Raw genomic sequence first — 12,383 nt, 5'->3', positions numbered from 1 at the left:
TTGAACAACATATCAGACTACTATAGTGTTGTTTCATTTAAGGAGCCTGTTATGTTCATTAAATCTATGTTAAATTCTAAAAAATCTCAAAGCAGATACTTTTATTCTCTCATATTTATGCATTGTCAATTCTGTACTGCAACTAAAAGAAAAAAAATACATGTTCAATAGCTACTCTGAGTCTATAGTCATAAAAATACGGCCAATTTATTTGATGCCCTCACATCTTGGAACATCTCAGGCTCTTTCTTGGGATGATGCCCCTGTCACTCAACTCTGATAAACTATTTAGCAAGAAAATTGTCATGCCCCGAACCATGGTCTGGGTGTAAAACGACACTCGGTGCCTGACTAAATGTGACCGAGTGAACCACATGGCTGCTGAATCAACATGAGACATATACTGAATGCAGAATATAATATGTAAACATGCTTAGCTGTTGAAATTTTTAACTGAATAATCATAAATGCGGAATAAGTTTGAAGTATAGAAACGTAGCCAACATGGCTAACATAAAAGCCTGCTAAATACTGACTGACTGCAACTTTAGTCTATGAAGCCTCTATAGAATATTGAAATACTGACTGATTGCCTGGACAAGACCCCTGACATACCTGACTGTCTGATATAAATAAATAACTGAAAGATAGATAACGCTCGGAAAGAAACTGGGGCTCACCAAGCAGCTGATACGAGTATCCTAGTGAGCAGATCTGTCGCCTTGTAAATCAGTACCTGCATTGTGGAATGCAGGCCCCGGGCAAAAGGGACGTAAGTACATTTTAATTGGACTTGTATGTAAAACCAACAGAAATAAATGATAGATGTGGGGTGCTCGGGGAAAGGGAAGCCCAAATCAACTAACATGAACATACTGAAACTGAAATTGAAACATACTGATAGCTGAACTGAACAAGAGAAGTATAGTCATAAGTACTCCCTGTTCTGAATGTGAATTGACCTTTTCTAGCCGAGTTATATTTGTGGCCTCAGGCCCAAAAGTAAATGCACAAATTTGTGGCCTCCGGCCCAAGTATACGTATACATAAACTGTGGCCTAGGGCATATAATTGCCTAGGGGCCATATAATTGTATGTAATTGGGGCCTCGGGCCCATATAATTATATATATAACTGTGGCCTAGAGCCCATATAATTGTATATAGCTATGGCCTTGGGCCTAAATATAAGTTCACATCACTCTGTAATTCTTGACATGAACTTGGGAATTATACTTTAGTTCTAACATGAATACTGAGCATTTCCTTACTATCCTGAGACATGGAATCATACTGTAGTTCTAACATGGATATTGAGCATTACTATCCTGAGACATGAAATCATAATGTAGTTCTAACATTCAACTATTTATTTGAAGGAACTGAGAATCATACTGTAATGCATAGCACCGGAATACTGAACATTACTATATTGAGACATGTATTCATGAACTGATTATGGAGTTTAAAGCATTAACTGTTCATAAGCATACTGAGTTTTCATCACTGAGACCCATTGGATATCAAACACGAGTCTATACTGATTACGTACGGAGTTCACGACTTTCAGAATGACAATCATGAACGAATTACGAAACTATACAGTTTAGAGAATAGTTCTACAGCTGTTCATGAAACTAAGGCTTAACATATTTCTGAGGCAATTCATAATAGTTGTAAAAGAAACGTGGTGTGGGTAGAATCATTAACATTCCCACATGTAGAGAGTTAGCCTTACATACCTCAATTCCGGCCTTTAAGCGTACTACAACGTTCGTCACCCCTTTCGACTTTAATCTATAGTGATACATGTCAAAGGGAATCAATATTAGTGATAATACTCATGTTTTGGTCATCTAAGCATTTTATCAAACATTTGGTGGGCATGAAACTCTACAAACCCTTATTAAATGGTGTTTCTACACCCAACAACCCATCCTCTTGATTCTAGATGATTCTCTAATTTCATAATGCTACAATTATCATCATTCATCATCACCCATAAGATAAACAACACCCTTAATGAACAATCAACAATCAACAACCCATATATATAATGTTTTCTATCAAACCCATCAACTCATAGCTCATAAACGTTATAGTCTATAATTACAAATACAAAGCTATAATTGATTGGAATAGGAAAGTTTTACATACCTTATTAGGTTCAAAACCCAAAGGAAAACCCAAACTTATGAAAAGAACTCCAATTCCTTCACTTGAACTCTTGAGACGGATTTTCTTGAAAACTCTAGGTTTGTAGCATAGGATTTCGCTTAGATATCATGTATAATCATTAGAATTACTTAGAAGTACATGGGAGAACCTTGCCTTGTTGTGGGAGGATGAGGAGAGGAGAGGAGAGAAAATTCGTTGTAGGGTTTGACGAAGCGAAGAATAGAATGAAAAATTAGGAAAATGATGCACTTAAAAAGATTATAGGGATCGTACGCCATGGAGGACGTGTTGCGTGCCCATTAGCATACGCTGCCTTGCTTGTGCATTCTCTCTCACAAGCAAGGGCTTCACTTTGCTGCCCGGACTCACGCGACATTGCCCTGGGACGTCAGTTTGCTCGCGTTGCGAGCCCGTGGTGGAGTACCACTTACAACTCCTTAGTAAAACGTATATAACATTTTGCACATATATCCGTTCGGGGTCCACCATATATGGATGGAAAGCTATTTCAAAGGGATACAACTGTCATGTTTTAAGTTTTCTCAAATTCCCAATGGATGTTCACGTAAACTGGATGGAAGGCATACCCACCGTAAACTTAGTCGATTCTATCTAATCTTATGCACCTCACTATTCGTCTAGATTCCGAAACAACTATTTCCACCTAAACTCATCCCAATCGGACTTCATATGTCTAAAATGTCACATTAATACTCATTTAACACATTTACACCTAATCTGAATTTAGGACGTGTTACAAAAATGTTCTCATCTTTCGCCACTTTCCGTGGAGATATAAAAAGTCAAAGATAATCATGGGAGTAACCAAATACTTATCTAGAGAAATCCGATACGGCCTCGTGAAAGGTCAATCATTAATATGTCAACTTCTATTCCTGTCTGGCATTTTCTTCTTCTTCTCCTCTCTTTATTTTTGGTTCTTTGACAATAATATGACCTCTATATTACATAATGTGGCTATAATAGTATAAGTCTTTGTGCAGTGATCCACTTTTGGCACAAGGATAAGAAATATGTGACCTCTTTTACATCAAATTACCGAGTGTGTGAGATTTGTACCAAAACCAAGGGAGAAAGTGCAATGTAAAGTAGTCAGTTGAAAGAATTTAAAAGTACATATTTAATGAAACAATCAGTATTTAAGAAAAAATAAATTTAGTTAATCATAAAGTTTCATTGTTCAGTACTTAAACTTCAAACTATTAAAAACATAAGAATTCCGCATACGAGTTTGAAAATTTAGCAAACTCAATTCATCCCTCTTATATGTTTTATCATTTTCGTGATCCGATTTTGTATTTTCCCGCTTTTTACTTCTTGTGATGTGTGATTGGATATATTTTTATTTGCATAATATTATGACTGTAGTACAATAAATTTAAAATTGAATTACCACGCGTGAAATTTATTTTATTTCAAAATTAGGCAATTGTCTTGATATTGAAAATAAAGAGTCCATATTTAGCATAATGTAAATGAGGATTATCATAGATGGTCAATTTAAGTACATGACTAAATGCATTCATTCTCTTTATATTTAGAATCGAGTGAATCCCACTTTACCCCCCTAACATTTATGAGTTGGGAAACGATATCCCCTCCAAATATTGAATGGAAACGATAACCTCCTTATTATCCTATTCACTTATTCTGTTGAAAAAAATGAGCTTTTAAGATATAATAACTACTTCGAATAAGTTGTTAATAAATTTCAATCTATGTGACATTCATTTTACATGCATGCACATTAAAATTTTGACTTCTAATTGCGCACCAACAGTCTACCTAATTTTCTCCTCTAACATTACCTTTGGGTAATCTGTGAATTCTCTCATTCACCTCTTCCATTGTTCTATTGAGCACCCAAAAAAAAAAATCAAGACAAAAAAGAACTTTTCATGTACTTTTCTTGATTAGTTTAATCTCGTGTTTTCCTACTTTTTGATGAGTTTAAAATAAGAGTCCATTTTACTTTATCCCCTTAATATTTAAGCTTTGGAAAAAAATAATCCCTCCTTCACATATTGAATGAGAATGACAGACTCCTTATACAATATATTTTCGTGAGACTTTTCATTCTTCAATAATGATCTTTTTTTCTAGAAAAATACAAAAATATATGACTCTTATTTATTAGAGTTAAGCTGCCCTTGCATAAGCATAACACTCAAATAAGATGCCGATTTATTTCATGTAGCCAAGCATTTCGTCCATAACCCTTCAAGAATTTATTATATAAATATAATTAGAAAAATATTTCATATAGGATAAAATCATAATGATTTTTCAGATAAGGAAATTATATGCTTGGCTCGTCGTGTGGTTTTGAAAATAGAAATATGCTTGAAAAATCGATTCACGTGGAAATTGTTGAGAACTATATCTTAGTGGATTGAATTAATTACAACTTGTTCGCAATAAATTTTGCTAGCAGAAAATAAATAACTGCAATCATAAAATAAATATGTGAAAAAATCATTTTATTGATTATTTTGTGAGTACAACTCTGGATGTATCCCTTGATTCTAATCTCTATGTTATTCGCCTTGATTTGAGGGCCAATGTAACGTCTTTCTCGAATGAAGGATGAACTTATGTTGATGTGTTGAATCTTGGAAGAACTTTGAGCAGCACTTTGGATTGTACTTGAGGGAAGACGTCTCTCGAACTCTCCTTCTTGTTGAAGACCTTTGGAGAAGACTTATGTAGATGTCGTTGCTCTCCTTTTGTCTCTAGTCAAGATGGTGTGCCACTTTCAAGATGTCAAGATGCTATATCACTTTAAGATGTCTTCAAAAGGGGATATGTAACCCCTTTATATAGGTGTGAGCTACGGCTTGGGTATATTTTGGTCTCCAACAAATTCTAGCGGATCTTGGACTAGAAAGATGTGGATTGGACTCGTCTTGTAGAGGACCAACTTAATGGATTAACCCAGATGTAATTTGGATTTCATTCAAATCATGTAATTTTGACTTAAATAATTACACTACCACAAAAGCGCCTTTTAGCCACGGTTTTTTAGCCACGGTTCCAAAAACCGTGACAAAACTAACCAAAAAATGATAAATTTTCTACGGTGTTAGAACCGATGGCAAAATTTCGTGGGCAAATAAGGCGGGTACTAAATTTCACTCCCACCCTTTATTTTCATTTCCCCCCATTTATTTTTCTTTTGGTGTTTATTAGTTTTCTCTTTCAACAATAGCTCTTTCCACCCAAAAACTTCACCCAAAATTCGTACTCCACCAAAATCATTCGATTGCTTCATGAAAATTCAACTGATTCACCGTGCATAGCTTCGAATAGTAGCGGAAAATTGTAGAATCGCTTCTTCCAGGTAACAAATGTTTGAAAGTGGTAAATTTTTTTGTTCAATCTTCAATGGGTTCCTTTTAGGGTTTCTTTTTGTGCAAAATCTGAAAGTTTTTAGGGAAAGGAACAATTTTGGAAAGAAATTCCCTATGCATGAAAGAAATTTGGCTTTGGTCGCTTGTGTTCGTGAGTTTTACTTTGAGGTACTTTTGTGTGTGGAATTGCTTTTGTGATTTTTGATTAATAAAACTACCACTACTGGGAGCGAAGCATCTATATGTAACACCAACTATGGATTAAGTGTAACTCTGTTTTCATAACTCAATTTCAATGGATTTAAACTATAGGCAAGTGTAGCCTATGTTGAAACTGTTTGAGAAGTGAGTTGAGAAAGTGTGACTTTATTATGGTATTAGATAATTAGAAGAAGCTATTCGACTATTCGATCACAGATTTATATTAGCTACTGAGTCTTTGCTGAACTTTGAGTAAGTGCTATGCGATGCTTGTACCGTTTGGTTTCTGGAAGATGAAATATTTTGAAATTTGTACCGTTTGGTTTATGGAAGATGAAATATTTAATTGGTGAAATTATCTTCACACAAAATTGTGTCATGGAAATAGAATTAGGACATGTTAATCTACTTGGCTTGTTTCAGTTTATTCTAGTTGTCCTTGCAGTGTTGTCTTCTCCCTCTTTTCAATAGATTTAAGTAACTTAAAGTTGTGTATCCTTTAAAGTAACCTCTGCATGAAAACTATCATATTCTAGGAGACCATGAAAAGAAAACGCAAGAATTCAGCTCAAGCACTGTTGGAAAGTTTAAGAGGACAGCAAGCTGATAATAATAGCCCAACTTCTCAAAATCTGCAGCAACAAATTAGTGGTGATCAATTTGATGCCCAACATGAGAATGAGAACATAGAAACCCCTACACTCAGTGATGACAACTTAAATTCTTCGTCAATCTCTAATGAAGCTAACTCACAGCAGAAAGAGAAAGAGGAGCCCTTACTTGTCAATATCAGAGGTTAGAGATAAACTTAATGCAATTGTTGAATTGAAATAATGGAGTTTGATTGGTTGTTTAAAACTGTTATATCTTGGAATTTTTTCTGTTTGCTTGTTCTTGTTTAGGTATGGAATGTGTGTTTGTGTGTGAAATGAAGACTCTAACTCTTCATCTTATGTTGTTGTTAACAAAAGAATTGAATTCCACTTTCCTGGAAACATAAGAATGCAATTCCGCTTTCTCATTAATGTTGATGATTGCTTGTTAAATGATAGATATTTCGACTGGAGAAATTACAACTCAAAAGATGCAAGCAGATCGTGTTTGGAACTTGGAAAAAAATAAAAAAAATTATGGTGGAACTCAACGGGGATGGACAAGGAAGTGATAATGGTTCAAACTTGCTTGTTAGATTTCTTGGCAAACTTTCTCAAAAGTCAATAATTTGTCCAATATCAGTTGAGAGATGGGATGGAATGACAGACGCGAAAAATCGCCTACAGTGGCAGCTTATTGAGGTAACTATCTTAATTTTTTCAGGTTCAATTAGTATATCTTTTTTCATTAAATATTGGTTCATGAATGTAAATTCATTTGAAGGAGAATTTTGAGTTTGATTATGTTGTTGGAATTAAATGGGTGATGCATACTTTACGCGATAGATGGAGGGCCTATAAATATACATTAAGAAATAAAACCTTCTACCCTAACAAAAGTAAGGAAGAGATACTTGCTAATCCTCCGGAATACGTGGATTCTATTGAGTGGGCTGCTTTTGTGCATCACTATCAAGAAGAGAAGATGAAGGTAATTGTTCTTTCATAAAAGTCTAGTTATCTCACTTAATTCATGTCCAATAAAATCAATATATATATATATATATATATATATATATATATATATATATATATATATATATATATAATTAATTAAATTGATCTTTGAGAATCGCAGAAACAAAGTGAACAAAATACAAGAAATCGAAGTAAACTTAAAGTCCCGCATGCCGGTGGTAGCAAAAGCAATGCAAGGAGAGGTCGTCAAATGGTAAGTTTCTTTACCTTGAATTTTGTTTTGAAAATCACTTTATTATACCAAATAAAATGTGTTGCATGCTACTTTGTTTTTTAATCTATACTTGATTAATGATAGGAGAAAAAACATGGAAGGCCTGTGTGCCGAAGTGAGGTTATTTTGTCAACTTTAATGAAAAAGAATGGCAACTATGTGAATGAAGAAGGGAAGATTATAGCTGTAAGTTCCAAACACTTATCCATTTTCAAATTTCAGTTATAATGTTGTTTTCTGGTGATAATTTTCTCAAAAATGGACTTTATTTGTTTCCCTTTATTATGTGTATCTGATGAGAACAATGAGTTTGTGAACCTTCTAGTGCTCAACTATAAGTCCTTAATGGTGTAAAAAATGCATCAACTCTGGTTTCCCTCCTGAACTCAATAGCTGACTAAGTAAGTGAGTGTGGAGTGCTGAACTTGAAAAATAGGAGTAGGATTTTGGGTGCAACTACTATTTTATCTCACCAGTTATGCATTTTGACATGCTAAATGTATAGGGAGTGTGTGTTTGTCCTTTTTTTTTTGTTGTCCTTAAGGCATGAGCTGTGTTTTAGGCTCTAGAATGTTAAAATATGTTAAGTACCAGTCTGTCCTTGGGTTTTAGCCACACTCTTGCCATCTATCTGATAGGATTCAATACAAACTTAATACTTACTATTTCTATGAAAACATTCAGTGTACAGTTACAATATATATAGAAAACATTCAGTGTACAGTTCTAATAACTCTAATGTCCAGAACACCCCACACTTCTATCCTGTTTCACCTTTGATGCCCAGCCTCGTACTCTAGCTGGACATGCATATGCTAGTCATTCATGGAAAACTGAGTAGAGCTGGTAGTAATTTCGGACGTCTTCAATTTGAGCTTGAAGATGTCACATTCAACCCACATCCCCAATCTGCAAATATGATTATAAAGACATTAATATTAAATAAGGTCTTGTAGTAATCAATTATGATGTCGTTATCTTTTTTAGTGTGTCTTTTGCCGCTTGTACATGTCTTTAGGCCATTCTCCTAACATGTTGATCTATTTGTTAACCATTACCAAAATGATTAATTGCTTTGCTTTCTCCTAGTTTGTAGTTGGACTTCTAGTTTAGTGATAATGCTTTCTTTTCCCCTGGGATGTTAGCAGCATTGGTATGAAATATCTCATTTATTTTCTTTTACTTGTAGGATAAAATATCGGAGCATCTATCTCAAGATCAAGAACATGCTGCCACTTTAGGTGTTCCGTTGAAGATATTGGCTCATCCTAATGATGCTATTGGAAAAGTATATGGAGCTGAACATTCTGGTCGTGTGCGTGGTTTGGGTGGTAATATTTGCCCCTCGACTGCTTTTGGAATGCCTAAACATTCATTAGTCATGCGAATCTTGGTGGTTCTAGTAATATGTCTCATCTACGTGTTGAAGACCTAGAGAAGCATGTAGGAACCTTGAAAGAGAAGCTCATTGGATATGAAGAGACCAAAGAAAAACTTGAGGATACCAAGGAACAACTTGTGGAGACCAAGGAACGGCTTGCGCAAAATGAGAATCACTTGGCAACTCTTCATAGGTTTTTACAAGCTAAATTTGGTAGTGAGTTGCCTAGTTTCAACTTAGATTCTTCTTAGCCTTTTGTGCATAGTATGTTTTTGAACCACTAAATATGTAGTGTACATAACATTTTGTATTTCCATTACACTAGTAATTGTGGTGGCTTTTTTGTCTATTCAACGCTTGAAACTTATGTTTAATTTGAGATATATGATAAGTAGAACATTGAAACTTTGATCTTGTGTATTATGCCCAATGTATTAGTGAATGCTTATCATTATGTATTGATACCAGGAAAATGTAGGGAAATAATTCTATTTAAAAAAAAAAAAACTGAGCACATTTGCCACGGTTCAACCGTGGCTAAAAAGTATAACTGAATTTGTATACTACTTACATTATCCCTTAAATTAGCCACGGTTCTCGTGTGGGTAATTAAAAATTCCAAATATATTTTCATTTTTCTGCTGCAAAATTTAGCCATGGTTGGACCGTGGCTAAAGATAAAATAAACCGTGGCCAAATAAAGGTTACCACGGACGCAAAAACCGTGGCTAATGCGCGAGCGACGCCCCTGATGGGCACGCTTGTAACCGTGGCTAACTTATTGTGGCGAGATACTGGTAGCCACGGTTTAGGTGCCCTTTAGCCACGATTGTTCGCGTGGCTAAATGCCGCGTTTTTTGTAGTGTTAATCCAACTTTATTAACCAAAATTTGACTTGGTCAACATGTCAATAACTTAGAATTCCAAATTTTGTATGGATTAATTCAATTAAAATTTCGATGTCTACAGATGCCCCCTACTTCAAGACTTGTCGAGGTGTAGGCTAGCCGAAATTGTAGGCGAGAATTGAAGTACCCATGAAGACCACTTGTTTTTTTGGTCTTCGTATAAACTTCCTTGATACTTGTTTTCGGTGACTTTTCTTGAGATGTGGCTCAAAAGTTAATGTTACTTGAATTTGAACAGCCAAAAAGAGACAACTCTCTTCTGCCAATTTTGGGGAAAAATTTATTGCCACAATTTTTTTGATCAATATTCAAATACCAAAGTTGTATTATAACTCCATATGGCAAAGAGATCCTTCCACATATGTTTCCATGTAGAGCAATAATCATTCCATTGCAAACTTGGTAAGGAACTAATTTAATGCACATGAATTGAAGAAAATATTGCTCTTCCTTTTACTCTTTTTGAGTAATCTGATTTGATTTCATTTCCTTGTTGAACACCAATCAAGTATGTATTTTTTCCTTTTGTTTTCTTGAAGACATTAATCACTCTAAGCCAAATTTGGAGAAAATAAATTCTCATCCAACTTAATCTTGGTAAGCCCTCATTCAACCAACTAAGAAATTCTATTTAAGAAGATGCTTTGCATTGAGAATTTTTACATTTGCTTTAAGTTCTTGATATCCCATCAGATGAAAACTTCTATTACTCCTTCAGCAAATCCTTTTTTTTTAGAGCTTGTATTGAACTTTGGAGAAGATATGCACTTCTAGCCCATGATCTCACAGCTTCGCGCAATCTCACGGAAAACTTTATATTTTGATATTGGAGTGTCCAAATGATGGGCGGATTGATTCTGTAGAAAGAATATATCCAAGGCTACAACATATCCAAAAATGAAAATAAAAATCCTTCCGGAATGACGGGAATTAATTTTTAAAGTTGAGATCCATATCTGCAATTTCTTATGACAGTTTCACGCAGTCTCACCAAAACGAATGTAAATCAGTGTAGGTATGTCCAAATGACATGAGGCTTCATTCTAAAGATGATAGATTCATAGGAATACAACATATCCAAAAATCACAATCGAACTCTTTCTGGATTGACGAAAATTAATTTTTGAATTTGGTCTCCAGATCTGGTAGTTCTTCAAATAGTTTCTTGTAGTCTCACCAAAACATCCGTATCTTGGCGTAGGAGCAGAAGAATGACGAAAGGATTGATTTTGAGAATGCTACACTCGTTGGACTACTACATATCCAAAAATTAACATTGAACTCCTTCTGGATTGATGGGAATAATTTTTTGAAGATGGTCTCCAGATCTGGCGGTTCTTCTCTCAGCACTGTGTAGTCTCACGGAAAGCTCCATAACTTGAGATTGGAGTGTCCAAATGATGAGCGGCTTGATTCTGTATAAAGAATACGTTGATGGCTATGATATATCCAAAAATCAAGATGAAACTCCTTCTGAATCGACTGAAATAAATTATCAAAGTTGGTGACACAATCTGGCACGAGGATGTAAATGGTCTCGATATCAGATCGAGAAGATGCACGTGATGTTACCACCCTCTCTTGAAGCCATAAATAGAGCAACGAACTTTAAAGTTCATCCATTATTGATTGGCGCGGAACTACTTGGAGTGTTCATCCGTCCGATTTTGATGAAACTTGTTGCATCCCTCTTTCTAGCTCTACTGAGAAACTTTTTGGCGCATCCTTCTTTTGTGGGTTTTCTACTTTGGCGAAGGACCACTTGGTGTTTCATCCTTCCTTGCGGTTTTGCAACTTTGGCAAGACATCACTTGGCGTCTTTGTTGTCACGTATTTGGATGGGCTTCATTCCTCTTGGGAACAAGACTTAGTGCATCCACCTTTCCTGAGGCATCAGAGAGATCACTTAGAGTAACCACCTTCCTTGCGACGTTGATCGAGGAGACTACAATAGCCTTTCAACCTTGGTGAGCAAGATTTTGTCTAGATGGTGTATCTCATCCATGCGACTTGGCAAGAGAAGTAGATGTCATTTTGAGGAAGACATACAAAGAGCATTTCATCCTTCCAAAGACTTGACGAAAGAATTTGTAAAGCGTTTCATCCTTCATTTTTTGTTTAGCGGGAACTTTTATAGATGTTGTTCCTACCGCCATGGTTTTTTCAGTTTCGTGCCTTGACAGTTGCTTGAATTCTTTCTCTTCCTTCCTAGGATTGAAAACGTGTGAAGCTGTCCCATGAGTCGCGATGCTCAACTCCATGTCATGTGCTCGTGTAGTCAATTCTTCAAAAGTTCATGGCTTGAGTCCTTAGAGAATGTGTGTGAGGCCCCAGTGCATTCCTTGGATGCATATCCTAACAGCAGACATTTCTGAGAAACGATCTTTGTAGTCCAAACTCAATGTTCACCAGTGGTTGATGTAATCAATCATTGATTCATCCTTTCGTTGCTTGGTGGCCGTCAACTGTATCATGCTTACCATTCGAGGTGTGCTGTAAA

The 12,383-nt window shown here is 35.5% G+C and overlaps 1 protein-coding gene across 3 annotated transcripts; it reads left to right on the top strand.

Moving 5' to 3' along the window:
- The first annotated feature begins 5,271 nt into the window (after nt 1–5,271).
- On the top strand, nt 5,272–9,642 carry LOC132614559 (uncharacterized). 3 transcript variants are annotated; one of them, XM_060329025.1, is made up of 7 exons: nt 5,278–5,538; nt 6,286–6,544; nt 6,802–7,044; nt 7,127–7,333; nt 7,481–7,573; nt 7,679–7,780; nt 8,784–9,635. In XM_060329025.1, exons 2-7 carry the CDS (start codon nt 6,488–6,490, stop codon nt 9,027–9,029), a joined length of 948 nt encoding a protein of 315 aa, XP_060185008.1. In that variant the 5' UTR covers nt 5,278–5,538; nt 6,286–6,487; the 3' UTR covers nt 9,030–9,635. The 3 variants fall into 3 exon arrangements, with proteins under 3 accessions (XP_060185009.1, XP_060185008.1, XP_060185010.1); XM_060329026.1 differs by lacking the exon at nt 7,679–7,780 and having other exon boundaries at nt 5,272–5,538; nt 8,784–9,642; XM_060329027.1 differs by lacking the exon at nt 6,286–6,544 and having other exon boundaries at nt 5,284–5,538; nt 8,784–9,633.
- Nucleotides 9,643–12,383: the final 2,741 nt, after the last annotated feature.

The sequence above is a fragment of the Lycium barbarum genome, chromosome 10 (genome assembly GCF_019175385.1).
Source record: "Lycium barbarum isolate Lr01 chromosome 10, ASM1917538v2, whole genome shotgun sequence".
Classification (NCBI taxonomy): Eukaryota; Viridiplantae; Streptophyta; class Magnoliopsida; order Solanales; family Solanaceae; genus Lycium; species Lycium barbarum.
This window is presented reverse-complemented; position numbering and strand designations above follow the sequence as displayed.